Genomic DNA, 27,127 nt, shown 5'->3' on the forward strand with positions numbered 1-27,127 from the left:
TCAGGGTGATGCTGTAAGGGGTCCACCTCCAGACTGCCCTAAGCTCTGAATAGAAACCCACAGAGCTTAAAGGAAATCAGGCGAGGGAAAGGGTCAGGAAGGGACTGGAACGGGAAGGGAGGCTGAAACGAGAGAAAAAGCAGAACACACAGATGTTAATATGCACACAATGCTGGCTATTCTCGGTAATTCTCGCTAGAAACACCACCTACCACAGTTGCTAACTATAAGGCTTCTTCTCCCTCTTGGTAGGTAGTGAACGGAATCACTTCCTTCTACAAAATCATATCTGTAACACAGATAACAACAATTCAGTAAACCACAAGGCGGCTCCACACCTCTCTTGCACTCAACCAATTATACGCCCTCCATGCGTACCTTCCAGCCTTCCTGGGATCAACTAAAATTAAAGGTCCTTAGAGAAATCCCCTTGAACAGCAGAGGTATATCCAATAATATCAAAACAAAGTAAGCGTATTCAGAACCAAGTCTTGTAAGGCTTTCACAGAAATCCGGTATTCCAAAAAGAAGACAAAAAACGAATAGTGTTCACAGAACCCAAAATCCAATGTGAAAAGTACTTGAAAGCGCCTCACAGCGGACACTTTACTCACGGAGATCCTCGGTGTACACACACCAGCCGGTGTATGAACCGCGTGCAACAGCTGCTGCACGCCAGGTCAGGAAGTCTTTGCTCCCTGCAGTTGTATTCCCTCAGCCGAGGGAATAATAGTCTTTCCAGGCAGCCGCCTGGAACAGCCGCGTCACCCGCTCTGAAAGTGAAGGGCTTCTGAAACGCTGACTCCAGCCCCAGCCGGGACGGAGAGCGAAGGGGGATCACGAAAGACTGAATCAAACACACGGCGGAAGCCTCACGCCGCTTTCCTCGTTAGGGAACTCCGCTTGGCAAGACGACCAAACGCGGGCAAACACAGGTTCAATCACCAGCACACTGGAACCAAAATCACGTACACAGCGCCCCCTCTGGTGGTGTCCTATATAGATGAAAACGCTTCCTGCCCTTCACAGCATTCTGGTTACTGTAGTTCATAACACAGTGTAATGTAATGTTCACGTTGTCAGCGCTATTGGCGCTCAATTCATGACAGTATATTCCTCCTTACCAGCGCCTGTTTGCCCCAGGCTGATGACTGGCAAAGAAGCGGCGCACAGCAGCGGGAGCATGGACACCAGAACTCGGTTCCCAGGAATCGTCCTCAGCAGAATATCCTTTCCAGGACACAAGAAACCACAGTTTCCTCTGCCGGAACCGAGAATCCACAATCCTGCGCACCTCGTATTCCAGGTTCCCATCTCGCACCACAGGAGGGACAGCCCTTCTGTGAGCCGCAAAGGCAGGCTTCAATAAACTGCAGTGGAAAACCGGATGAATCCGTAAGGAAGCTGGAAGCTTAAGCTTATATGCAACAGGATTCACCCTTCTCACCACCACATAAGGCCCGATGTACCGGGGATGAAAAACACTCCGGAAGCGAAAACGTAGGTTTTTCGTGGAAAGCCACACTCTGTCCCCCGCTGTATATTCGGGTCCTACCCTCCGGTGTTTGTCTTCCCATTTCTTATAGGACACCTTCGCCTTCTCCAGAAAAGCCTGCACCTTCCTATGGATTTTCAACAGCGCTTTCACTTGACCGGCCACCGTCGGATGATTAGCCACATCACTGGGAACAGACACAGGTAGAATGTTTGCATGAAACCCAGAATTTGCTCGGAAAGGTGTCTCCCCAGTGGAACAGTGCCACGCATTATTGTACGACAGTTCCGCAAGCCATAACAAAAAAAACCCAAGAGTCTGCCGCCTCATCCGCATAACAGCGAAGATATTTTTTCAAAGTCTGATTTAGTCTCTCAGTTTGACCGTCTGTCTGCGGATGAAAACTTGTCGACAAGGCCGCAGAAATATGCAATGCTTTGCACCAGGTACGCCAGAACCTGGCTACGAACTGTGGCCCCCTGTCTGAAATGATGACTTGCGGAACCCCATGAAGCCGCACCACTTGGGATAGTAACAACTGGGCTGTTTGGGAGGCTGAGGGAAGGTTTCTGCAGGGGATAAAATGACCCATCTTGGTGAAACTATCCACCACGACCAAGATGGCATCATTCCCCTTATCCAGCGGTAGGCCCAGCACAAAGTCCAAACTGATCACCTGCCAAGCCCGCGAAGGGGTGGGCAACGGCATGAGCAACCCTGCAGGCTTGGCATGTGTATTCTTGGCTCTCGCACAGGTCTCACACTGAGCCACCCACAGCCGAATGTCCTTAGATAGTCCGTCCCACCAGAAATGACGCCGTACTTCATGCACAGTCTTTTGGTGGCCCTGATGTCCGGCCATTAGAGCATTGTGACACCAATTGAAAGCCATTAAACGAAGGGCATGGGTCGGAAGAAACAACCTGTTCTGCACCATTGGTAAGCCATGATTCAGGGACCGATGAGCGACCGCGTCTGCCCATTCTTTCCATTGCTGTGGCGAACGCTGTTTAGCCACTTCCTCCAAGAACTGTTCCACTCGAACGGTACACACCACCACCTCAGGGGAGAGTATAGATTTAGGAGCCATTCTCTCAGCGCAGTCCGTACTCAAACACCTAGACAGAGAGTCAGCTTTTCTATTCTCAACTCCAGGTCGGAACGTAATGGTGAAGTCATATTCCGCAAAGAATAACATCCAGCGCATCTGGCGCTGAGACAGATGTCGTGCCGTCTTCAAGTACACCAGATTGCGGTGATCAGAGTACACAGTCACCGGATGCCGGCCCCCCCACAGATAGTGCCTCCACTCCTCAAACGCCTTCTTTACTGCCAGCAGTTCTTTTTCGGCGATGGTGTAATTCGCCTCCGCCGGATTAAGTTTCTTTGAAAGAAACGCTACCGGATGCAGTTGACTAGTTGCTGGATCTCGCTGTGATAGAACTGCCCCAATTGCTACCTCCGAGGCATCCGCTTCAACCACAAACGGAAGATCCATCTGTGGATGCATCAGAACAGGAGCCGTGCTGAACGCCAATTTCAAGAGGTCGAAGGCCTCTGTAGCCTCACGTGTCCACACAAAAGGTATTCCCTTCTGCAATAAACGAGTTATAGGAGAGACCAGCTGTGAGAAATGGGCAATAAACCTCCTATAGTAGTTTGAAAACCCCAGGAAGCACTGGATGTCTCGCACATTCAAAGGAACCGGCCACTCCAGAACCGCCTTCACCTTTCTGTCAGCCATTCTGAACCCTCGAGGGCTAAGGATCACCCCCAGAAATTCAACCTCATCCACTCCGAACTCACACTTGCTCAGCTTACAAAACAAGTGATGTTCCTGCAGCTTTTGTAGTATCAAGAGAACATGGCTCACATGTTGAGCTGGAGACACCGAATAGATCAACAAGTCATCAATATAGATGATCACAAACCGGTCCAAGTATTCTTTCATGATGTCGTTAATGTAAAACTGGAATGCCGCCGGGGCATTACACAGCCCGAACGGCATTACCAGGTATTCATAAAGACCGAAACAGGTCTTAAAGGCCGTCTTCCACTCATCACCAGCCCTGATCCTAACCAGATGATACGCCCCTCTCAAGTCCAGGCGCGTATAGATATTAGCCTCCCGGACTTGATCCAAAAGGACCGTGATGAGTGGAAGAGGATACCTGTTGCGCACCGTCACCTTATTCAACTGTCTGTAGTCAATACATGCCCTTAATTCCTTATTCGCCTTTGCGATAAAAAAAGTGGCGAGGCAGCAGGGGAGCGTGATGGGCGAATAAAGCCTAGAGAACAGAAATGGTCTAGATATTTCCTCAGGTGCTCTGTTTCTGAGACTGAAAGGGCATATACCCTACAAGAGGGAACCACTGCCCCCTCTATCAGATCTATCTGGCAATCATAGTCCCTATGCGGGGGCAACGCCTCCGCTTTCGCCTCGCTAAACACATCCTGAAAACCAGCATAATCTGAAGGCAGTTCTACCTCCTTTTCCGCTGCTGTGGCAAGAGCAAACCCCCGAGCCAAAGAGGTTGCATGGGACACTGAAGATGCTAAACAACAACCTAGGCACTCCTCCGACTCGAAGGTCACCGTTCTTGCTCTCCAATCAATAGTAGGATTGTGTTGCCACAACCAGGGCATCCCAAGAATGACCTCATATTGGGGAGCCTCGATTATGTTCAACACAATACATTCACTATGACGACTATACTCCCCGGACATAACCAATTCCACATTCTCTGTGCGTGCTGTGACAGGTCCTGACTTCAACTGCTTGCCATCCACCGCCAACACTAATTCCGGGATACCCAAAGGGACCTTCACCAACCCCAATCTATCGACCAGGCCTTGATCTATAAAATTGCCTGTGGCTCCTGAATCTATCATGGATACAACCGGATGGCTTTCTTGGTCTGTATTCAAGAACATTGACAACACTATATGATTCTCCGACTGCTTGCACGTGGATATCTCTAGAGACGGAATTTTCCACTCAGGAGACGACTTGTGCTCCGCTATTACACCCTCTGCACTGGGTAAACCAACCCGACTAGCCCCTGTTGTAGTAACGGCTAGCTGTTTGGCTGGTGAATAGAAACTCGATTTCTTTGGTCTCATGGAGCATTCCCTGACAAAATGCCCCTTTTTTCCACAGTACATGCAGAGTCCCAGGGTTCTTCTGCTCTCCCTCTCGGCCTTAGTTAAAGGAGGTCGAATAGCCCCAATTTCCATAGGTTCTGGTCCTGACTCTTTCACACTAGAACGTCCCCCCACAGGCAGTCCTCCCACAGACCTCTCACCCCTCCTCCGTTCTCCACCCCATCAGACATACGGTGATCTAACCTTAGATTGAGGTTTATCAAGCCGATACAGGTTTTAGGCTGGGGATCGATCTGTGCCAGCACGTCTTTGAGTTCCTCACTCAAACCCTGATAATACAGTGCCATCCGTTTCTCCTCGGGCCAGGATGTTTCCACCACCAACCTATTAAAAGCAGTCATATAGGTTACAAGGTCTGATTTCCCTTGACGCAAGCCTAGCAACTCCCTATCTGCGCTCAATGTGGTAGCACGTCTGTCAAAGACTCTTTCAAACTCGGTACGGAATTCATCCCAGTCAGACAACAAGGCGTCATCCGTACGCACTAAAGGCACAGCCCAATTGGCCGCATCCCCCGTTAAGTAAGATATAGCAAACGCCACCCGTGATAGATGTGAAGGGAAAGAAGCGGGTCTACACGAGAAGTGCAAGGTAACCTGAGTCAGAAAAGTCTGGATTTTAGCCGGATCCCCAGAATACCTCTCAGGACTGGCCAACGGAATAGGGGGAGACACCGTAACCTGAATAGGCGAACCACCCGTAGTGGCATCAAAGGGGTTACGTGCCTGCCTCTCAAACCGTTCTTTCAGAGCTGCTGTTTCGGCTCTGGAAGCCTCTAGTTCACTCTGAACCAAACTAAGCGCACGCAGTACATCATCCAGGGTGGCCATCCCCACAGCACCCCCTGACCAGGAGAATAACAATACTTGGGTACGTGATTCTGTCACGATTCGTATCCTCGGGATCAGGGTGATGCTGTAAGGGGTCCACCTCCAGACTGCCCTAAGCTCTGAATAGAAACCCACAGAGCTTAAAGAAAATCAGGCGAGGGAAAGGGTCAGGAAGGGACTGGAACGGGAAGGGAGGCTGAAACGAGAGAAAAAGCAGAACACACAGATGTTAATATGCACACAATGCTGGCTACTCTCGGTAATTCTCGCTAGAAACACCACCTACCACAGTTGCTAACTATAAGGCTTCTTCTCCCTCTTGGTAGGTAGCGAACGGAATCACTTCCTTCTACAAAATCATATCTGTAACACAGATAACAACAATTCAGTAAACCACAAGGCGGCTCCACACCTCTCTTGCACTCAACCAATTATACGCCCTCCATGCGTACCTTCCAGCCTTCCTGGGATCAACTAAAATTAAAGGTCCTTAGAGAAATCCCCTTGAACAGCAGAGGTATATCCAATAATATCAAAACAAAGTAAGCGTATTCAGAACCAAGTCTTGTAAGGCTTTCACAGAAATCCGGTATTCCAAAAAGAAGACAAAAAACGAATAGTGTTCACAGAACCCAAAATCCAATGTGAAAAGTACTTGAAAGCGCCTCACAGCGGACACTTTACTCACGGAGATCCTCGGTGTACACACACCAGCCGGTGTATGAACCGCGTGCAACAGCTGCTGCACGCCAGGTCAGGAAGTCTTTGCTCCCTGCAGTTGTATTCCCTCAGCCGAGGGAATAATAGTCTTTCCATTCAGCCGCCTGGAACAGCCGCGTCACCCGCTCTGATAGTGAAGGGCTTCTGAAACGCTGACTCCAGCCCCAGCCGGGACGGAGAGCGAAGGGGGATCACGAAAGACTGAATCAAACACACGGCGGAAGCCTCACGCCGCTTTCCTCGTTAGGGAACTCCGCTTGGCAAGACGACCAAACGCGGGCAAACACAGGTTCAATCACCAGCACACTGGAACCAAAATCACGTACACAGCGCCCCCTCTGGTGGTGTCCTATATAGATGAAAACGCTTCCTGCCCTTCACAGCATTCTGGTTACTGTAGTTCATAACACAGTGTAATGTAATGTTCACGTTGTCAGCGCTATTGGCGCTCAATTCATGACACCCTGGGTGGAAATTTAGAACCCCGTTCGAACCAGAGAGATGGGTCGTGGAGAAGATTCAAGGAACAATGGTGACGGCCCGCCTCGGCCAACAGACTGTCACACGAAATGTATCTTGTTTCAAACGAATAGGAGTGCCGGATGGCACTCCCCAGGAAGCCGATGAAACCATCGATGTCGGCGCAGATGGTCCGGATGATGGAAGAACAGGGGCCCAAAACTCCGTGCCCCTCCCGAGCCGTGACCAGCCAGGAGAAGACAGGCGTCACCTTGGTGTGCCCCGAAGTGAAACAACTGGGGGCACTTCTTCTTCCCGAGATGAAACAACAACCCCGGCCGGGGCTGTTGAGTCTCCTGCCCGGACCAACCAGAGATACCACCTGCGGCCCAATCCTGGGCCAAGCCAAAGACTTCGAGACTTTATATGCACTTCCCCTTAGCCATTATGTGGGGAGAGTTTATATGTGAACTAAATTGAAGGAGGGATGTAGAGAGCCACCCGGCCTCTCACCTACATTGTTACAACACACACACATGCACGCCTTCACCCTCGGGACGGGCACGCCCCGAGGTATATATTAAAAGCGCGGAAGACCGCTCGGGGTCTTTTCCGGCATACCCTACTACTACTGTGTGTGTGTCCCATTCTTTAATCAGCGCTGCGCGCGAGGCCCTGACCTCGCCCACCACAGGGAATACCACAAATTGTCATAGACTAGCATACAATAATCGCCAACCGGTATATGTACAACAGCAAATGTTAATAATACATTAACCGGTGTGCATAACCTACGTCAAACTAAACGGCGAGATACACAGAGACTAGCCGTCATTTTGTAAAGTTGGGATCTAGTATAAACACCATCACTGGCTCACTCTGTAAGCAAAAAAATAAAAAATATTCACACCAAAAATATCGGGAATACCTCGTACTATCATGGGCAAGCATAAAATAATCGCCAACCCCTGTATACACGACAAATGTTGATCAAAATATGTGAAATCCGGTGTGCACAATTCCCTGAAGAGTAAGTAAAAATAATAACTAGTGAAACAATGGGGCCGAATGTACACAAAATCCCTTATGTATATCGGACGGAACAACAAATGGTCCATTTCCATGTAGTAAAAACGGGGCACAAGGACACTAACCATTTCCAACCTCATGAAGTTCTGAGAGAGGGGTGTGGTCATAGATACATCCCATCACCAGTGTACAGCTGCTGCATTTCCAGACTGCATGAATAAAACACAGCAGTGCCACAGTACTTCTCTCATAGGACCAGTGATGTCATGTCATTTAGGGCAACCCTAATGCATAGTATATACAATAAATACAGAACATACCTAGATTGTATTAGTGAGACGATAAAGTTATCTCATTGCACCTAGCCTCCCTGGTTGCTCTTTGCTTAGCTTGTTGCATTAGCGCCCTGGGAGGAGATTGATGCTATTATACTGCATATATATGTTTTAAGCTTGTTTATGTACTTACACCAAGATCAAACCTTTTACTCCTTTATTCTTGTACTGTACTGTTTGTTGAAAACCTAATAAACAGATTCTGAATAAAAGTAAAAAATTATCAACACTACTTCATAATACATTAACCTTCAGAACCCAGCTATATTTCTTATCACTTGTTGACTTTATGCGTCTTTGATCCTCTACAGTGTTCTGCTCCCTTTTTTAGGTCGAGCATAGAGCAGCGCATGTGCTGCTTGCTCGACTTTAGTAAGGGGCTTTTCAAAGTGCTACCCGCCAGCCACCAGCTTGCGATTACGTGCACAAGCACACGCGCCTCGCTCCGCCTCTCCAATCATTGCTACGCGCGCATCCCTCGCGTGCTTAGCACGTCATCGCAATCTCTTTCGTTTTCAGCGCGATCACGATGACGTGCTAAGCACGCGAGGAATGCGCGCGCAGCATTGTCCCGCGAAAAGTAACATTTTAACAAGTGAATGTGTACTTGCGTGATAAACATGTATCATGATCACCTGGAGTACTCCTAGATAGTGGCATCTTTTGCAGTTTTCAAGCCTAAACTCTTGTGAATTCCTTGTAGTCCTATATCTGGACTTAAACATGGTGATGATAGACCTGCGTTTGCACACGTTTTTTCTTTTTTTTTTTAAAGAATGCGAGCCCTGTTTGCATTTATATATTTTGACCAAAATCATTTAACACTAATTCTCCATTATTAACTTTTTTAAACACTGGCTTGCATAAAACAGAATGATGTGCACAGAGGAGGAAATTAAACTGCCAAGTGAGGTCTGTGGGGAAAGGAAAATTCTTCCGGGAGCAGCCCTCATTTCATTAAACGAGGCAAAATTCATTAGGCTATTTTCTTCTGTGCCCATTCTCCTTGTTCCTGTCTCAAGCACCATTATGGCCTTATGGGCCGTTTCCTGTGAGAATCCTTTTTTAGGTCGAGCGTAGAGCAGCCCATGCGCTGCTTGACAAACTTCCTTGCGAGCCAGAAAACGTGAATTTTATATTTAACAACTTTCATCACGAGCCCAGCCATATAACACCTAAACAAATTTCTTGATCCAAGTTAAATAATAATAACAGAAGAAAACAAACTTATCTAAAACAAAAAAACAAAATAAAACACAGAATATGAATTCAAGATGGATCATCTAAATATAGTCTTCAGCATTTTCTGCATTTCTAAGCAGTTTCATAATTGTCCAGTTGTTGACGTTGTATTTACAACTAATAGTACATTATATGTATACTACGCCCATTTCACCACAATATTTTGTGCCGGATACCCGGACAATTCCATTTTACGGTGGCAAAATGCAACTGCTGTTGAAAGCTGCTTAACAAATGATGCCATTGCAAATAATACATAATTTAATTACAGCCCAGTCAAGGTGAATGCCTTACATAATCAATTCAGAGCCAAACACGTTCGCGCTCAACACAGAGACCACATTCTTCAACACTTACCACACAGACTGTATGTTTGATCAAGATGCTGATGTCTTCAAAAGAATTCCAGAGGACAAAGATTTACAATATCAACACGCATTGGCAAAGCCAATAAGTCTCGCCTTTGGGATCTTATAAGTGTTTAACCCTGCAACAGTTAATGTTGTTGCCCCAAGGATATTGTGCTGCATAACTAAATACTTATAAGGTCCCAAAAGCGAGACCTCTTGGCTATGCCAATGCTTGTTGTATATACAAACCTACACATATAGACAAAGATGTAGCTTGTTCCCATGCATATATCACCAAACATGCTTATATGAACAATTTTTCATAACACATGGAAAAATTTCAATTTATTTATTTTTTTATCCCTTTTTATTTGATTTTGAGCAAACATTTGTCATTTATGATTTTTTTAGGATACAGAGTGATATAAAAACATTTTTATTTCCTTAAAAGAGATGTTTGAGGTTGGTAAGCTCTTGTTTGCATCCTTTAGATTGGTGTGTTTTTGTACTGAACTTCCATCAGAGGATTTAGTTAAAATGTTGTGAAAGATCATATGTCAAGTGGAAGAGGGAATGTGTTTTCCTGGTCATGGTTATGCCCGACAGGTTGTAAAGATCCTGAATAGGGGGACTTTCCTCATCAGATAGTGACTCACATGATACTGCCAATGCTTAGATTCATAGACTTCCCCCCCCTTGAATGTATTCTGCAGATAAGGACTATCTTCAGTTTTCTTCTCTTATTTGATCTGATGCCTCATTCATCGAAGACTGTACTTAATCTGGTATAGGACTTTGCATGGAATTTAATTTCTTTCTGTTTTGTTTGTTCTACTATGTACCAACCAGTGTTATGAAAAGACATAAATAATGCGTTTAAAAAAAAAAAGGAATTGTGAAAGACAATTTCCCTCGTTGCCAGGTATGAGGATGGAGACATTCAAATGTCTGCAGTGTCTTGATTGCTCACACATTCAACCAGAAGTCATAAGATTTAAAATATTATTAGTGTATTTAAAAAAAATATATAAATCATAATTACAGTGATACCATCCATCTCTAATCATGGTCTACATAGGTCATTGATGGCTTAAAGGTTCCTCCTTAAACCATGTATGTGGTACTGTACATATCTCCATTAGGATAATGTTACCCACATGTTAAAGATAAATTAATATATTTTGATTAAAGGGGCAAAAACTGGATCTTCACGGCACATGGAAGTTATTCCTGAATAACAAATAGAAATTAAATGTTCCATCTTTTTCTGTTATGACAACATTTTTCAGTATTTAAAGCAGCATTGTCTCCTGTTAATTTTTTAATTTTCACTGTTTGGTAATTGTATATGTTTTGCGTATTAATTTATTATCAATTTCCATACGATCTTGTGTTTTTTATTAAGCAGGAACTTGAACAGAGAATGGATAGTCAAGAGGAAAGGGTACCTGAAAGTTACAATTGTCAGGGACCTCCACATGGAATGCACTTTTTCAACCCCTACTCAGTTGAAGATGGGATGATTGCACCAGTTCCTAATGTACTACCTGAACTAAAATTTGGAAATCCATATGTGACAACTGAAACCAGAGGTGTGTACATAATTATCTTTATTCATTTTAACAAAGAGGCCATCAAAAATGGAGTGTATAACTGTTTACAAAAAGAATATATAATGTAAGATCCAGGGAGCTAAAACATTTCCTAAATGGATTATAACAAGAAAATCTTGCTGACTAGCTGGACAGACTGACACAAAAAGGTAGACAGAAAGCAAATGAAATGACAATAGGAGAAACAAATGTGTGAATTATTTAAAACTGGACTTTAAGCATACAGTTGACAGAAATAGTTCCATATTTCTTCTGCTTCATCCTCACTGTGGTACAGCAAAATCTGAGGGGTAAGGGGAAGGGAATGTTAATAACATTGAGGCTCAGTGTAAGGAACACTGAGCTGTGTAACGTGGGTCTAGATTTGCGGAGACAGCGCACCGAGGGAGGTTGCCCCTTCTGGCACGCAGGGTAGTCCGGCCGGCAACCGGATACATGTGTGGGTGGGCAGGTCTTTGGTGTGCTGGGCAGGTCTGTGGTGTGCTCGCTGATGGAAGTGAGTGAGGATAGATAGATGCTCCTCAGAAGGATCTTGGGGGTTGGGGGGATGCAGGTATGACCAAAGCTGGGATGCAGTTGATGTGCTAGGATACGAAGGTGCACTGTTCTTTCAGGAGATGGGGCCGCACGGTAGAGCATGGCCAAAGGGTGGGTCAGATCGGGGTGAACAGGGCACATGGCCGGTTCATAGTGGCAGGATTGTGGCAGTATGGGGGAGGCATCCCCGAAATGGGGGGGCATCCGGAGGGCAGGCCTGAATGGAGGGAGGGTGGGACTAGGGGTGCTCAGGGTCTGGACGAGCACATAGTTCCAGGAGCAAAGGTCTAGGGGACAGCAGCGCTCTCAGGAGTAAACAAAGCAACAGTGTGGACAAGAGCAAAGGAAGCAATGGCAGGCTTGCCAAGCATGTGGGGTGGTTGTAGACCCCAGGTCGCCGACTCACCACTGCAGCATGCGTAGAAGGTAAACATGATACTCGGAGGGAAAGCTGAGACTTAGTGGTGTACAGCACAGATAGAGTACATGCAGAATTAATCAACAGTTAATACATTTAGAAAGACATGGGAGCGTGCTGCCCTGTCGGGGTCCCGGCCCTGGTGTCTAGATCCATTGTCGGTCTGCTGTCGCCCACCCGGGTGGTCGGATAAGGATGCCTGTGCCGAGTGGTGGGTTCCAGTGGCTATGTATGAAGCAGTGTCCATGTCCTGTTGAGAGTCTGTCGAGGAATAGACGCAGATCCTCTAGGTCAAATAATTCCTCTGAAGGCCTGTCCTTGGCCAGAGGGAGAGGAAGGCGTTGCGGCGGTTATTGGTCTCTCTGGAGAAGTCCGCTGTAATGCCAACCTCTTGGCCTTTGTGGACATAAGGACCATGCGAGCGGGCAGCAGAAAGTAGCTGCCGGGCTTGTGTGTGCCACAGGAAGCAGGCACTGAGAGGTCAAGGGCGCGTATAGGAGTCCCTGCGTGGCAGGCCGATATGGTGGGCCAGCTGTATCTCCAGAGGGGAGTCGAAGACAAGACCAGTGAGCTTCGGGAGAGTGTCTCTGAGGAAGGACTTTGCATCAGGCCCCTCCGCGTTCTCCGGGAAGCAAAAAATACTGACATTGTTCCCAGGCTCCGATTCTCCAAGTTGATGAGTTTACTATGAAGGATAGTAATTCTTGGTCCAACTCCGGTAGGGTATTAAGGCGTTCTTCCACTACTGCAATACGCTGTTCCACCCGTCAGCTCATTCCTTGAAGCCCGCATTGTCCATGCAGATGGAGTTGGTCTTTATCGTTAATGCAGAGATGTTCACGTCCATGCCCTCCAAATGGCGTACCACTGCTGTGATTTCCTGGGGGATGCGTTCCATGATGGTATCCTGAGCACTGCTTGTGGGGGCTGAGGCTGGCCGGCCTCCGGAAGTGCATTTCCCCTTGGGTTAGCTATAGGGTGAGTGTGGAGGAGGGCTTCAGTGAGGAGGAGTTGTTGTGCTGGCTTGCCCTTTGACTAACCTGTCCACAGTCTGCGTGTACCTCCCGGCTCACTCGTGTACCAGATCCAGCCAGGCTAAAGGGCTTGTGGGCAGCGCGGTGCAGGCCCCGCGACGCTGTCCTCGCCGAGTCCCAGTTGGCAGACGCATGTTGGCTTGCAGAGACTGTATGACAGTAGGCCGGGAAGAGACAGGAGACCTTGCAGTAGAGGGGCTCATTAGCCGGGGTGTAAAAGTAGTGTGCGGCCCAAGGAACAAAGGACAGTCTGATCAGGCACAGTGTTGGTTCTGAAGGGTGGCCGGGTAGGGGCGCACTGTGACCCCGTCAGGTGGCGGTGTATAGGAGCGGGGTGTTTCCAGTGAGCCGTAACTCGTTGAGGCGAATTTGAGGCGGCTCTGCCTCACTCCGATGTGGGCAAGCATGTTCGGCAGATGACCAGGGGACTGAGCCACTGCTCTGTCGTGGAGGCAGGTGGTCAGGCTCAGGCGTAGGTGGTAGTACTTCGGCTGGGGTCCGTTATGGGCCAGGAGGGTACTGTCCTGGCCTCCAAAACCAGTCCGCTGCTGCGTAGGGGCCCCACACTGTTGGTCGCAGGTGTATGGGGGAGCGGAAGACTCGTGTAACGTCTTCAGCTCCCAGCTGTGAGGCGGGCATCCAGCCGGGCAGCAGACCCCATGCAGGGAGGAGGTCCTTTCGGGCTGACGCAGACCAGACCGAGGCAACTCTGTCACCAGGCCTGACCCTCTAGGCCCTCCTGTGGCAGTATCCAGAGAGGACGGTAGCGTCCGGGGGCATCAATGGGTGGCCATGGCGTAGAGTTAAGTGGTGCCCGCTTGGCAAAGCAAGTTGCAAGTGATGAGGTAGTTGTGTTGCGTGTGCAGGCCAGTGAAACCAGGCGCTAGGCCCGTCTCATCCAGAGACCCAGGATGTGTCGAGAGGCAGCTGCCTGGTGGTTCCTCACAAAGGCCCTTGGAGCCGGGTACTCTGCAGCTCCGTGAGCAGGGGGTTCACACAGGGCTCCAGGCCCAATGACCGTGCGCCGATTTTGCTGTGCTTTGTTTTCCAGGGACTTCGGCTTCCTCCGTAGCCAGAGTTAGGCCGGTCGGTAGCTAAGGAGGAGAAGTGGTTGGGGGTGCACCGTATGTGTGATAAAACCTTGTGTCAGAAGCGCTGTAAGTCTGTGGGCTGGGGCTGCACAGGTGGCTCTAGGTCCGACGGCCGTGCACCTGAATCGCTGCGTCACGGGTATGCAATCGCCCTTGTGGTTGGAGTAGGGCCAGCCGTTTGTCACTGCAGGGGGAGAAGCAAATCAGGAGCACTGCCATACCACAGATCGAGGCTCCTCGTCCGCCTCTAGGCCCAGCGGCAGCACACCACTGTGAGCCGTGTCAGGAGATACTGGTACTGCCACATGGGCATTAGCGGCTGTTGAGTGTCAAGGAACAGGATTCCCATGCTGCAGGTAAGGCGAGGAGGCAGGTCATCGAGCCCACACAATGCTATTGGTGCTGTTCCCGCCGTCAGGGACTCGTCTCGGCGCTGAGCTCTGGGATCAAGTGGCCATCTTCCTTCGTGGCCAGACCATGCCCCCAACGCTACGCCTTCTTGCATGGAGACTGAGTGGCGGCAGTTAACAGCATTTGATCTTCCTCCCAAAGTCTGTGATGTGATTTTACCAGCCAGGTGTCTCTCTACCTAGACTTGAACGTGTGCCTAGTGGCAGAAATGTGTAAAATATTGTACAGAACAGTCTATTGATCCTCTTTCTACTTCACTCTATCAAGTCCTTCTCTTTATTTTGACCCTTGCCCAGCAGAGATCTGCTCTGGGCACTCTGAAAGGGTACCTTTCGGCCTAGTCTGCTTTCTTGAGACTGCCATATCAACCCTCTTTATTTAAGTCCTCTATTGTAAACAGATGTTCGAGGCATGTGTGCTGTAGATACACATCTTTGCATAATCGTGCCATCTAGTGTTGGGTCTGGATCTTTGCAAGTTGTTTTTCTTCAAAGAAGATTTTTCAGTCACGAAGTAAGGTGACTCCTCCTTTCGGTGATAGTGCGCATGGGCATCGACTCCATTGTTAGATTGTTTTCGTTCCGCCATCTGATTCGTACGTGTTTTGCTGCGATCCGGTTTGAAACCGTGCTTTCTGGTACCCCTCGGTGCGTAATCCACTGTACCCTCGACGGTATTGTTATTGGATGCATTTCCCTAGTGTTCGCGTATCAAATCGATTGGGAAACTCCATCTTTGGTCGAAGATATTGTGGCCGGCCTTCAGGCCGAGCCGCGTCGTGCAGCCTTCTGCTGATGGAACAGACTGCTTTTCAATTTTACCCTCCCTGCCACTCCAAGTACCCTCACACCGATCTACATAAAGTCTGTAACTTGTGCCTTTCAGCGGAGAACAAGGAAGAAGATCGAGAGGCTTCTCGATCCTTCCAATCGAAAAAGACTCTTAAGGGATCTTCTGGCCCAATGAAAAGAAATGCAGCGACAAAGCATCCATCATACTATGGATAGCTTCAGAGAAGAATCCGAACATGAAGTGTCGGCAGCAGAAGAAGAAAAAGCCTTCTCTATCCCAGAGTTGGATTCCGAGCTGGAAATTGGGTTGGAGTCTGAAGACGTTTCACTGGGACAGGGTACAGTGAGTACTAAAGCCCCTTTACCCGACAAACTCTCCTTGGCCAAACATAAGGCTTCGGCACCACCTCTGCCTTCGGGCACTGGTCGGCACCGAGATGATGTTTCCAACACCCCTCCCTCGGGCCTGGCACCGAAACAACCAGTCAAGCCTTCTGGCTCGGGACCGAGTCAAGAAAAGCCGTTTTCGGAACCAAAACAGTCCACTCCGAAGGACAAAAAAGAAAATTCTGTTTCGGCCCCGAAACCATCGGCACCAAAATCGAAACAGGGCCTTCCAAACTTGTAGAATCGATCCTAGTACTTATGAAAGAGAAATTAGACCATAAGCAGAAGAAAATCTACATCAATCCATATACTGGACATATTTGAGCAAAAACACCTTCCAAAAGGAAAGTTAGTTCAGAGGAACCTAGTTATAAAATTCCTCTCAAGAAAAAGGCCATTGCTACCAGCCCTTTTCATCCTACTCCACAATCCCTTTACCATCTTCACACTACCACAATTGCAAGTTTCATATCCTCATAACACCTCAGGGGTCTCCTCATACACAGCCTGATATAGGGGATGATGATGATGGCAAAAGCCATTTACCAGTAGATCCATGGGATGACTATAATATTGATCCACCCATGGATAATGATCCTGATTTATACCCTCCAATGCCATCCCCTCCAGATGATAATGATGCTTATCAAGAGTAGGCCTGGGCGGTAAATTCCGTTCCGCTCGCGGAATTTGGGTAATTTCGCGTTCCACGGAGAACGTGAAATTGCTCTAAAGTCTGCATTCCGCTGTTTCGTGAGATTTTTTGATTGTTCGCGTTCTCAAAATGCGTGTTCGCAAGATATTTCCCCCCGAGCACGCAAACAGCAATTACGAACAGCAAAAGAGTATTGCGAACAAGCAATTCCGCGTGTTCGCGGAATTTCTGCCTGTTTGCGGAGATTTTTTACCATTTTGCGAAGATTTGCGTAACGCGATTCCGCAAATTCCACCCACCCCTAAATTCGAGAGCTGATTTCAAGACCAGCAGCTTATCATGAGTTACATCATACAAAGAGTCTTTGGAAGAAGCCTTACCCACCGTCGACGACGGGTAAGGCTTTATCGTCTACAATAGTAATCAAGAGATCATCGTTGAACGCCTAAGATCCCGTCAACGATAGTCTCGCCGACGACAGCGTCGATGACGAGATCAGCACCGTCGACATCGACACCGTCGACGAAGGCCCCGTCAACGAAGGCCTCGTCGTCGAAGACCCCGCCAACGAAGGCACCGTCGACGAAGGCAACGTCGAGGAAGACATCATCGACGAAGGCACCGTCGACGGCAGGAACATCTATACCGTCGACGACAGCTTCACCGGCTATGGCAACTGTCGACACTACTCCGTCGAGAATCTCACCGTCGACGGGCCCGTCGACGGTGATTGATTCTGGCTTCCAAACAGCTTCTGTGCGTCTAAAGATCACGAGAAAGACGCTGACGCCGGAGTTAACTTCTAGCCGTGTGCAACTTTTGCCACCAGCATGTCTCCTTCAAGATGAGGATTCTGATGACGGGGATATGTTCCAGTTGGCTACTAGCCCCTCAGAACTGCATGTCAAATGCCAGAGCTCAGATGAGGAGGATGCTCAGGAAGAGGTAGTTCATCCACCACCTACATGTATGGTCTGTCTTCCAGCATCCCTAGTTACAGGTCTGCGATACTTCATCCAAGATTACAAGCAAAGGTTCCCAGAATCTCGGGCTCCTCCAACTTCCACGGCAGCTCCATCACCTAGACCGCGAACCCCGCCCTTAACCATTCAAAAGCAATGGGTGGATTTGCCAGGTCCTCAATCTGGTGATGAAGAAGAAGAGGAGGAACAGCAAGAAGAAGGTAAATTGCAGGACGATCAATCTGTCCATGAGGACTGGGAGGATTCCGTCATACCTTCGCCAGCATCTCCAGTGCCCGCAACCTCAGATTCTCCATTGGTTGACATCGGCGGTTTCCATAATGTGGTGGAAAGGGCCGCTAAGCGCTTCCAAATTACTATGGATTCCCAGGAACAGGACTGTTTCCTTTAAGATTTCAAGGAACCTCTCAAAAAATCAACGAGGTCAATTCCTAGTAGTGAATATCTTTGGACACAGGGGGTTCAGGTTATGCAGAATCCCGCCTCTGTTTCGCCAGTGATCCCTCGATTGGACAAAAAGTACAAGGCTCCAAATATGGCACCGGCCTGTCTGACAAGTCATCCTAAACCGGATTCGGTGGTGACGCAGGCGGCCCAAAAGAGCTCCAGAAATCCTTCATCTCCTTTATTGGCTCCGCCTGATAAAGACGGAAGAAAGTTGGCCAACATTGGGAAACGGTTTTCCTCAATGTCGGCAATGACCGTCAAGGCAGCAAATGCCCTAGCGATTCTTGGGCGTTATAATAGACAATTGTGGGCAGATATAGCCCCATACCTGTCCGAATTACCTGACGCGTCCAAAGAGGATGTAAAGAAAATACTACTGGAGGGTGAAACATCAGCATCGGAGATTATAGACTGTGCAATGGACGTCGCTATGACAGGATTCCGGCAACTGGCTGGAGCACTGGTTTTGAGGCGCCAAGGTTGGCTAAAAGCAACCTCATTCCGTCCTGAGGTGCAGATAAAGATTTTGGACATGCCATATGACGGCCAACTATTATTTGGCCCCAAAATTGACGAGGCTCTACAATATATAAAAAGGACACAGACACTGCAAGAGCCTTGGGCACACTCCAATATAAAAATCAGTCCTTTCGGGGAAACAGAGGAAGAGGTCAATCTTCCTACAAAGGAGGTTTTCAATACAGGTCCTCTTAATCTTCCAACCAGAGTAGGCCACAGTACCAGCAACGCCAGCACCAACAAGGCCAAGAAAGTCGTCCTTTCGGTGTAGAGGACAAAGGAGAAACAACGGACGCAGACATTGACTTGTTTATTCAGCCAGTCCAGACCTCATCTCACTTATTACAAATTGGAGAAAAAATCACCCATTTTCTGCAAAATTTGAAGATAATTACTACAGACCGTTGGGTCCTTCAATTAATACAATTCGGCCATTCTATGGAATTCATACGCACCCCTCCACAAACTCCGCCTCGCCCAATGCATCACAAAAACCTACGGCTGCTTCTACGAGAAATCTCTGTTATGCTGCAGAAAGGAGCAATAGAGAGGGTACCACGATCCCAAAGGGGAAAAGGATTTTATTCCTGTTTCTTTTTGATCCAGAAAAAAGAAAGAAAATGGAGGCCAATCCTAGACCTCAGGGCCCTCAACTAATTCCTGAAGAAGCAGTCATTTCGCATGGTAACGATCCAGGAGGTCTTACATCTTCTGGAAGAGGGAATTTCATGGCATCACTAGACTTACAGGACGCTTACTTCCATATACCAATTCACAAGAATCACAAAAAGTACTTGAGATTTGCAGTAGCGGGCAGGCATTTCCAGTTCTGCGTCCTGCCCTTTGGACTCAAGTCTGCGCCCTGCATCTTCACGAAATGTCTTTCCCCAGTGGCGGCATATCTCAGACAGCGCCGTCATCAAGTCTTTCCATATCTGGACGACTGGCTGATCAAGGCACCATCCTTCAAAGACGCGTCCAGGTCTTCAAACGCATGTCTAAGTCTCTTCAATTCCCTGGTTCTCACGCTCAACCAGGAGAAGTCAACCCTACGACCTTCTCAAACCATCAACTTCCTAGGTGCAACCTTGGACACACGTTCTGCAAAACCGTTCCCATCTCAGGAGAGGAAAAACAAACTCCTAGCACTAGCGTCTGGAGTAGCCTCGAAAAGAGTGTTGACGGTCCGTCTCTTCAAATCCCTTTTGGGGATGATGTCATCGTGCATCCTTTTGATCCCTCACTGCCGTCTACGGATGCGTCCTCTGCAGGAGGCACTCTCGAGGCAGTAGGTCCAATGCACAGGGTCATTCGACGACCGCATAAAGGTGACTTCTCAGCTCGTCAAAGCTTTGCGATGGTGGATGTCATCACGAAACCTGTCTCAAGGATTGACATTCCTGCTTCCAGCGGCTCATCATGTCATCACAACAGACGCATCCTTAGAAGGTTGGGGAGCCTTCCTACAGGAGCTGCAGATAAGCGGAAAATGGTCAGCCTCGGAGAAGAAACTCCATATCAATCTGCTCGAGCTGAGAGCGGTCTTCCTGATCCTGCAGTCTTTCCTACCAAGGATCAAAAACTCCCTGGTGCTCATCAGGACAGACAACACTACGACGATGCACTACCTTGACAAACGGGGAAGGACGCGCTCGCTGACACTCTCTCGCGAGTCGCAGAAAATCTGGAACTGGCTAATAACGAACGATGTAGCCCTACGGGCGGAATATGTCCAGGCATGGACAATGTACTCGCCGACGTTGAGCAGGCAGAAAACATCATCTCACGAGTGGGAGCTAGATCAGAAGATCCTCAACCAAATCTTCTCCAGATGGGGCACGCCACAGATTGATCTCTTCGCTACAAGGAATCAACACCAAATGCCCACACTTCGCAAGTTGGCATCCTCAGTCAGGGTCTCTAGCGAATGCATTTTCCATTGCATGGTGCAACGTCTTTGCGTACGCCTTTCCGCCATTCCCGATGCGTCCCAGAGTCCTCAGGAAGATGAAAGTGGAGCCTTGTACTCTCATTCTAATAGCCCCAACTTGGCCAAGACAACATTGGTTCACAGAACTCCACCGTCTATCCCTGAAACCGCCGATCCGTCTGAAGCAGTGTCCGTCTCTGCTCACAATGAACAACCGGCAAGTTCAACATCAGGATCTGAAATCTCTCAAGTTAGCCGCCTGGCTCCTCAGTTCTGAGAGTTTCGAAATTTGAATATTCCGCAGGACTGTAGAGACATCCTAGCCAGAGCGCGAGCGGATAGCCCCACCAGAACGTATTACCTGAAATGGAAGAGGTTTTGTGTTTGGTGTACAGATCAAGGGATACACCCTTTCTCTTCCTCACCGGAACAAGTTTTACCTTACCTGTTACATCTGGCAAAGTCTGGCCTAGCCCACTCTTCCATTAAAGTCCACTTGGCCGCAATATCCCGTTATAAGAGAACTTCAGCGGGTCCATCCCTCTGGTCAAACAGGTTGATCAAACAATTGTGATGTTGCCACCTACCTGGCATCTGAATGTAGTTCTTAATCAGCTCACGAAGCATCCATTCGAGCCAGTGCACAGAGCTGACCTGAAATACACCTCTTGGAAGAGAGCGCTCCTTCTTGCGCTCTCCTCTGCAAGGAGGGTGAGTGAACTGCAGGCATTTTCAATTCAGGATCCTTTTCTGCAATTTAAAAATGACAGGGTGAACCTGAGGACCAATCCGAAGTTTATCCCAAAAGTTCAGTCGGATTTCCACCTTAATGAGCCTGTGGTTTTGCGTTCCTTCTTCCCAAATCCCAGTACAGCAGCAGAGAGATCATTGCATTCCTTGGCTCTCAAGCGATGCTTAAAATTTTACATCGACAAAACAAAAGCGTTCAGGAAGTCAAATCCGCTATTTGTAGCTTACAGCAGACCTAGGAAGGGTCTCCCACTTACTAAAAAGAGCATCTCACGCTCGAATTCTGCAGCCATATCTTTCTGTAATGAACAAGCAGGACAGCCACTGCGCTCTAAGGTGCGAGCCCACTTCACGAGAGCTATGTCCACTTCTGTGGCACTCTTTGCAGGGGTGCCGGTCATTGACATTTGCAGAGCGGCAACATGGAAGTCGCCACATACCTTCACTAGGCATTACTGCCTGGACAAGGAGCTTATGAAAGATGCAGCGGTGGGACAAGCAATACTATGCCATCTATTTCACTGAGGTGAGCCTTCTTTCATCCCTCCACCCTTCTCTTGTATGCAAATTTCTTTACTGATACTTGTTGTTGGCGTCTATGGGCTGTTACTAGTCACTTGATATGTTATTATCTAATGACTTGTATATACTGTACCATCCGAAATGTGCTCTCTGCATTGCTTGCTACTCTGATTCAGGCATGTGAATCTATGAAAGACACCCATAGTACTGGATAAGAAATGCGTTACTTACCTGTAACTGCAGTTATCCAGTATTGGTGTCTTTCATAGTTTCACATGCAACCCTCCCGCCTCCCCTGGAAGGACTCACCTAATTCTCTCAGTAACACGCCTACTTAGCTTAGTGCGTACGAAAATCTGAGGGACTGAGGCTCCTGCCAGGAGGGTTCTAGAGGGAGGTGACAGCTGATTTGGCTCTTTTCTAGCGTTTGGTCCTTTTTACAAAAGGACATGGATGTTACTAATGTGAGGCCTTTAGGCCTACTATTCTCTATATGTCTATAGGACATTACTTTATTTATGTACCGGGGACTCCCATCCCTACGACGGGGAATGATTCAGGCATGTGAATCTATGAAAGACACCAATACTGGATACCTGCAGTTACAGGTAAGTAACGCATTTCATGTCAACAGTCGGTACTGAGGTACCTAGGTCTTAGTGGACTTGGTCTGGCATGTTGTCGGTGCTAATGCTCCGTGTACGAATGAGATTATTATACTGTGAAACTATTTCTTGGTCTTTCTGAATGTTAATGATGGTTAGACATTTGTTTGCTGTTAAATGTAGTGCAAATGTGGTTCAGTGCATTTTACCTGATGATCGGATTGCATTACATGATTTTTTTTTATGCACTGGGAGATTAGACTGTATGCGCACGATGAGCCGGTGCCCTGACTCTCACCTGGTTCCTCAGGTCCACAGTTGGCAGCTCTGACCTTTAGGCCACATAACGAGTCCTAGTTGTCACTGAGCGTGAAACGCTAAACTAATACTGGAGACGGTGTCTGCGCGTAATGCAATTACTACTGATGCTGATGTCTTTGATACCATCAGTAGTGGGTTCTCGTTTACAGTGCTCTAGTACCGATACTGGCATGTTAGGTTAGATGCTGCGATAATACTGTCCAGTACTATTCTAGGGTACTGGGTTGCAGTTCTGAGGTATTAATGTGGCTTTTAGAGTATCGCCTATTGCACAGGAGGGTTGGTAGTGCGGTTAAAGATGCAGCAGTCAGCATGGGTGTTGAGTACTAGTAAAAAGACATGGTACTGTGTGTATATATTACTGCACTTAGCTTAAACACAGGAGTTAGAGCAGATTAACGCTTGCGCTGTAAGAAAACCGCTTGTCTCTAGGCACTGGCTACTGCTACATTTTTCTAGAAGCGTGTAGTGTAAGGCTGTTTCCTGTTATTATGGTGTGCCACAATGACTGACTGACAGCAGGTAGCATCGCAAGGGGGAGATAACAAAGTGCCCATTGATTATGACACTCTTGCTCGCAGCCACAGAGGTGCCTCGTTCTTGACCCATTTCAGTTGATAAAACAGATTGTTTACAAAGAGCTGCGGCCTAATGGAGGAGCGTCTCCAAGCCAGAGCTGCACATTCCAACCAGATTTCCAACAAGCAAATACCGGCGAGCCGCCCACCCTCCTACTGCCGACTGAGCGGGTTTTACACTTGATAAGTGCACAGGAGGCGGCTCACATCAACCACCCTTTCAGCTACTTGAATGAAGTGCAGGCGCACAGGGTCATGTTCCAGTCGGTGCCTCCTCTTTGGGTCTCTGCCTGCCAAGTGGAGGACAGATTAAATTCACAAACTAGGAAGGAGCGTACTGATCATACATGCACAAGAAATCTAACTGAAAATTTCACAATAATTCTTCTCCATAGAGACGTCTTCTCAATTTTTCATTAGTTTATTTTATTCTTTTTAGAGAGTTTTTCAAAGTTCACAATACAATTTCAACAGCCAACAGCCGACGCGTTTCGTCCCGTGATGGGACGTCCTCAGGGCTGTGAAAAAATATATACAAACAATCACAAAATTGTTCTTGTTCGTTCCACAAATATACAAAGATGTGTCTTTAAATAAACTGATTAATTACAACATGTGTCCTCTCTACTCAGAGCAACATGAGCAAACTGTCCGTTGTACTTTACAAAGTGGCTATAACCATCACTACCTGCCTAATGAACAATCTAAACTACCCTAATGGGTTATACACAAATTTTTATCCTGTAAGTCAAGTTAAGTTTCATTGTTCCAATTACTCTCTAAAAAGAATAAAAGAAACTAATGAAAAATTGAGAAGACGTCTCTATGGAGAAGAATTATTGTGACATTTTCAGTTATATTTCTTGTGCATGTATGATCAGTACGCTCCTTCCTAGTTTGTGAATTTAACTTGTTTGTGGGGAGGTTGGCGGTACCTCTGAAGGGAGTTGAGCGTAATCAACAGATAATTTGGTAGACTGCTTGTTTAGTGTGACCAATCAAGTAACCCCATTATCGCCAGATTCTTGTTAGGAGTCAAGTGGAGGACAGAGCCTGCCTGGTGACAGCAGAGCCGGGCCCGAAGACAGGAGAGTGCACCCTTTCGCGTGAGATCGGGACAAGCCCGGTGAGAGCCCGCGGAGACTAAAATAAACATTCAAACCGCGCTAATGATAATAAAAAAACAGATGGCCCATGCACGCCGCTCCATAAACATCGTGACTGCAGTGCACAGAGAATACTTACAAACACAGCCTGAAAGAGGGGGGAGAGACACTGCGTGGGAGACGAGCGCGCACACGTTAATAAAACCCAGATGGCCCCTGCGCGCATAGTAAGAATGCTGCCGTGAAAGTGAAAGCAACTTATAACCAAGCTTCGACCTTATTCTTTTTCGGAACACATGAGATCAAATCCAGAGTTAACAAGCATGCGAGTGCTGCGCGTGCGCCACAGTGAGACATCTGTTTTGAATTATCGAGCATGCGTCTGGGCAAGATAATTCAAAACAGATGGTGCCTGTGCGGGTAACCGCAAGCAATAGGCTGTGGGCGGAGCAAAGGCGGGACATGCACCCGCCTTTGCCCATTTGCGTGCTGTCTTTCTTAGAAAGACACACGCAAAGGCAAATAGCCTCTGACCAAAAACAAACCACACGCACGAGCGTGTGGTCAGATTTTGAAGCCCCTTACAAAAAGTCTCGCAGAGCAGCGCATGCGCACTGGCTCAGGCGAGACCTAAAAAGGACACAGACGTGGCTAAATCCATGGGAGCGCTTCAGTCCCCATCAAACAGAGGCTCCTTTTGCCGCTCATTTTATAGGGGAGGGTCCAAAAGTACTTCCTCAGACCCTAATGCTTCCTCCCATAAATCAAACACACAACCTCTCCCTCTAGAAGTTTCTATATAGGAGGGTACAGAGGAAACAATTTCAAGAGTAAGGGTAAGAGCACGCCAACAAGTAACTCCCATTCTCTCAATAAGCAGTGACTTGCCTACATTTCCCAGCGATCATTTAACACCTGTCGGGGGAAGACTTCACAAATTTCCCCCATTTGGCAATCCATAATATCAAATAAATGGGTACTAGACTTTATCCAGTATGGTTATTGGCTGGAGCTCACCAGCAATCCTCGCAATTGTCCACCTCACACTCACAAACTCTCAATAGAGCACCTACAGCTCCTCAAACAAGAGGTACACGCTCTTTTAAGAAAGGAAACCATAGAACCAGTTCCATACAGTACCAAGGTTCAGCGGTTTACTGTCTGTACTTTCAAATCTCCAAAAAGGACGGCTCCTTAAGACCAATTTTGGACCTAGGGATGTTAAATTTCTACACACTGTCATAACATTTCCATATGGTTACGCTTGAACAAGTGGGTCCTCTTGCACAACAAGGCGATTTTATGTCCACACTGAAATTAAAAGATTCATACGTTCCGGTCCGCCCAGCACATCGCAAATATCTCAGATTTGTAATAGCAGGAAAACACTATCAGTTAAAGGTCCTCCCGTTTGGAGTTACTACTGCTTCCAGACTGTTCAGAAAATATCCAGCAGTAGTGGCAGCTCATCTCAGAAGACAACAGATTCATGTCTTCCCATATCTAGACAATTGGCACGTCAAAGCCAGCACATACCAAAAGTGTTTACAATACACTCAGACTACATTAGACCTACTCCACCATTTGGGTTTTACAGTCAACATGCAAAAGTCTTATATTCATCCTCTGCAGATACAGTCCTATCTGTGAGGGACTCTAAACACTCACATAGCTCGAGCCTCACTTAATACAGCCAGAATATGAAATATTCAAATCTGTTAATACAGTTTCAGACCAACCAATTCTTGGCAGTCAGGACTTTCATGCAACTGTTGGGAACGATGGCATCATGCATTGCAATAGTGACTCATGCATGATTACGCATGTGTCCCCTACAAGAATGCTTAGTACATCAGTGTAGGCAGTCTCCGGCTCAATTAATAGATGTAGTCTTGTTAGGCAGCCGCACTCATCGCTCTCTGCAGTGGTGGAGCACACAAAACTTATCAAAAGAGCGGCCCTTCATCAACCCTGTTCCACAGATCGTGCTAGCAGCAGACGCAGCCCTCGCAGGTTGGGGTGCCCATCTCCATAATTTAACAATTCAAGGTCTATTGCAAAGCAAGCACAATCATCTTCACATCAACTATCTAGATGTTGTGTATCTAGCACTGAAAAGCTTTTCAGTCTCACCTCATAGAGAAAGTTGTCTTAGTCCGCAAAGACAATATGACAGATATGTACTATGTACAATAACGGGGGGCGGAGGGGAGACGCTCTAAACTGTCACGCCTCTCTCAGACCGTTTGGCGTTGGGCAATCCATCACAGAATTCATCTTCTGGCAAAGCACCTCCCAGGAGTGAATAATCAAATTGCCTACCTCCTCAGCAGGATGAGGCAGCAAATAAACGAGTGGGAACTTCATCCCAACGTTCTCCTTCCATACTTCCATGAATGGGAATTCCCACAAATAAATCTGTTCACCACAGTGGACAACTCAAAATGCCCAAACTTCGCCTCCAGGTTCCCACACTCTCTATCCAAAGGCAATACCCTGTGGATGAATTGGTCAGGGATATTTGCCTAAGCTTTTAGGCCGCTCCTTCTCCTTCCATCTCTGTTTCGGAAGCTCGGGCAAACATTGATCACACTAATCTTAGTGGCTCCAACATGGGCCCGGCAGCCGTGGTTGACCACACTCTTGGAACTATCACTGGTTCCACATTCAGTTCAGTTCAGTTAATAACTTTACTTATAAAAGTGTGTTATTACAATCCTGAAATGACAAAGAGAAGGAAAAAAAAGATAAATAAATAAATAACGGTAGACAGTACAATCGTATATCTACATTTGTTACAG

At 47.4% G+C, this 27,127-nt stretch overlaps 1 protein-coding gene across 10 annotated transcripts in view; it reads left to right on the forward strand.

Annotated features, from left to right (window-relative positions):
- TAX1BP1 (Tax1 binding protein 1) overlaps positions 1-27,127 on the forward strand; it is a 702,037-nt gene that overhangs the window by 539,280 nt on the left and 135,630 nt on the right. For 5 of the 10 annotated variants that reach the window (XM_078663492.1, XM_078663484.1, XM_078663486.1 and 2 more), the window contains one exon: positions 11,037-11,220. In XM_078663492.1, coding sequence (XP_078519618.1) covers positions 11,037-11,220 — 184 coding nt within the window. Of the gene's footprint in view, positions 1-11,033; positions 11,221-27,127 lie in introns of all 10 variants that reach the window. The other 5 variants (XM_078663483.1, XM_078663485.1, XM_078663487.1 and 2 more) reach the window with 1 other exon arrangement.

The sequence above is a fragment of the Lissotriton helveticus genome, chromosome 10 (genome assembly GCF_964261635.1).
Source record: "Lissotriton helveticus chromosome 10, aLisHel1.1, whole genome shotgun sequence".
Lineage (NCBI taxonomy): Eukaryota > Metazoa > Chordata > Amphibia > Caudata > Salamandridae > Lissotriton > Lissotriton helveticus.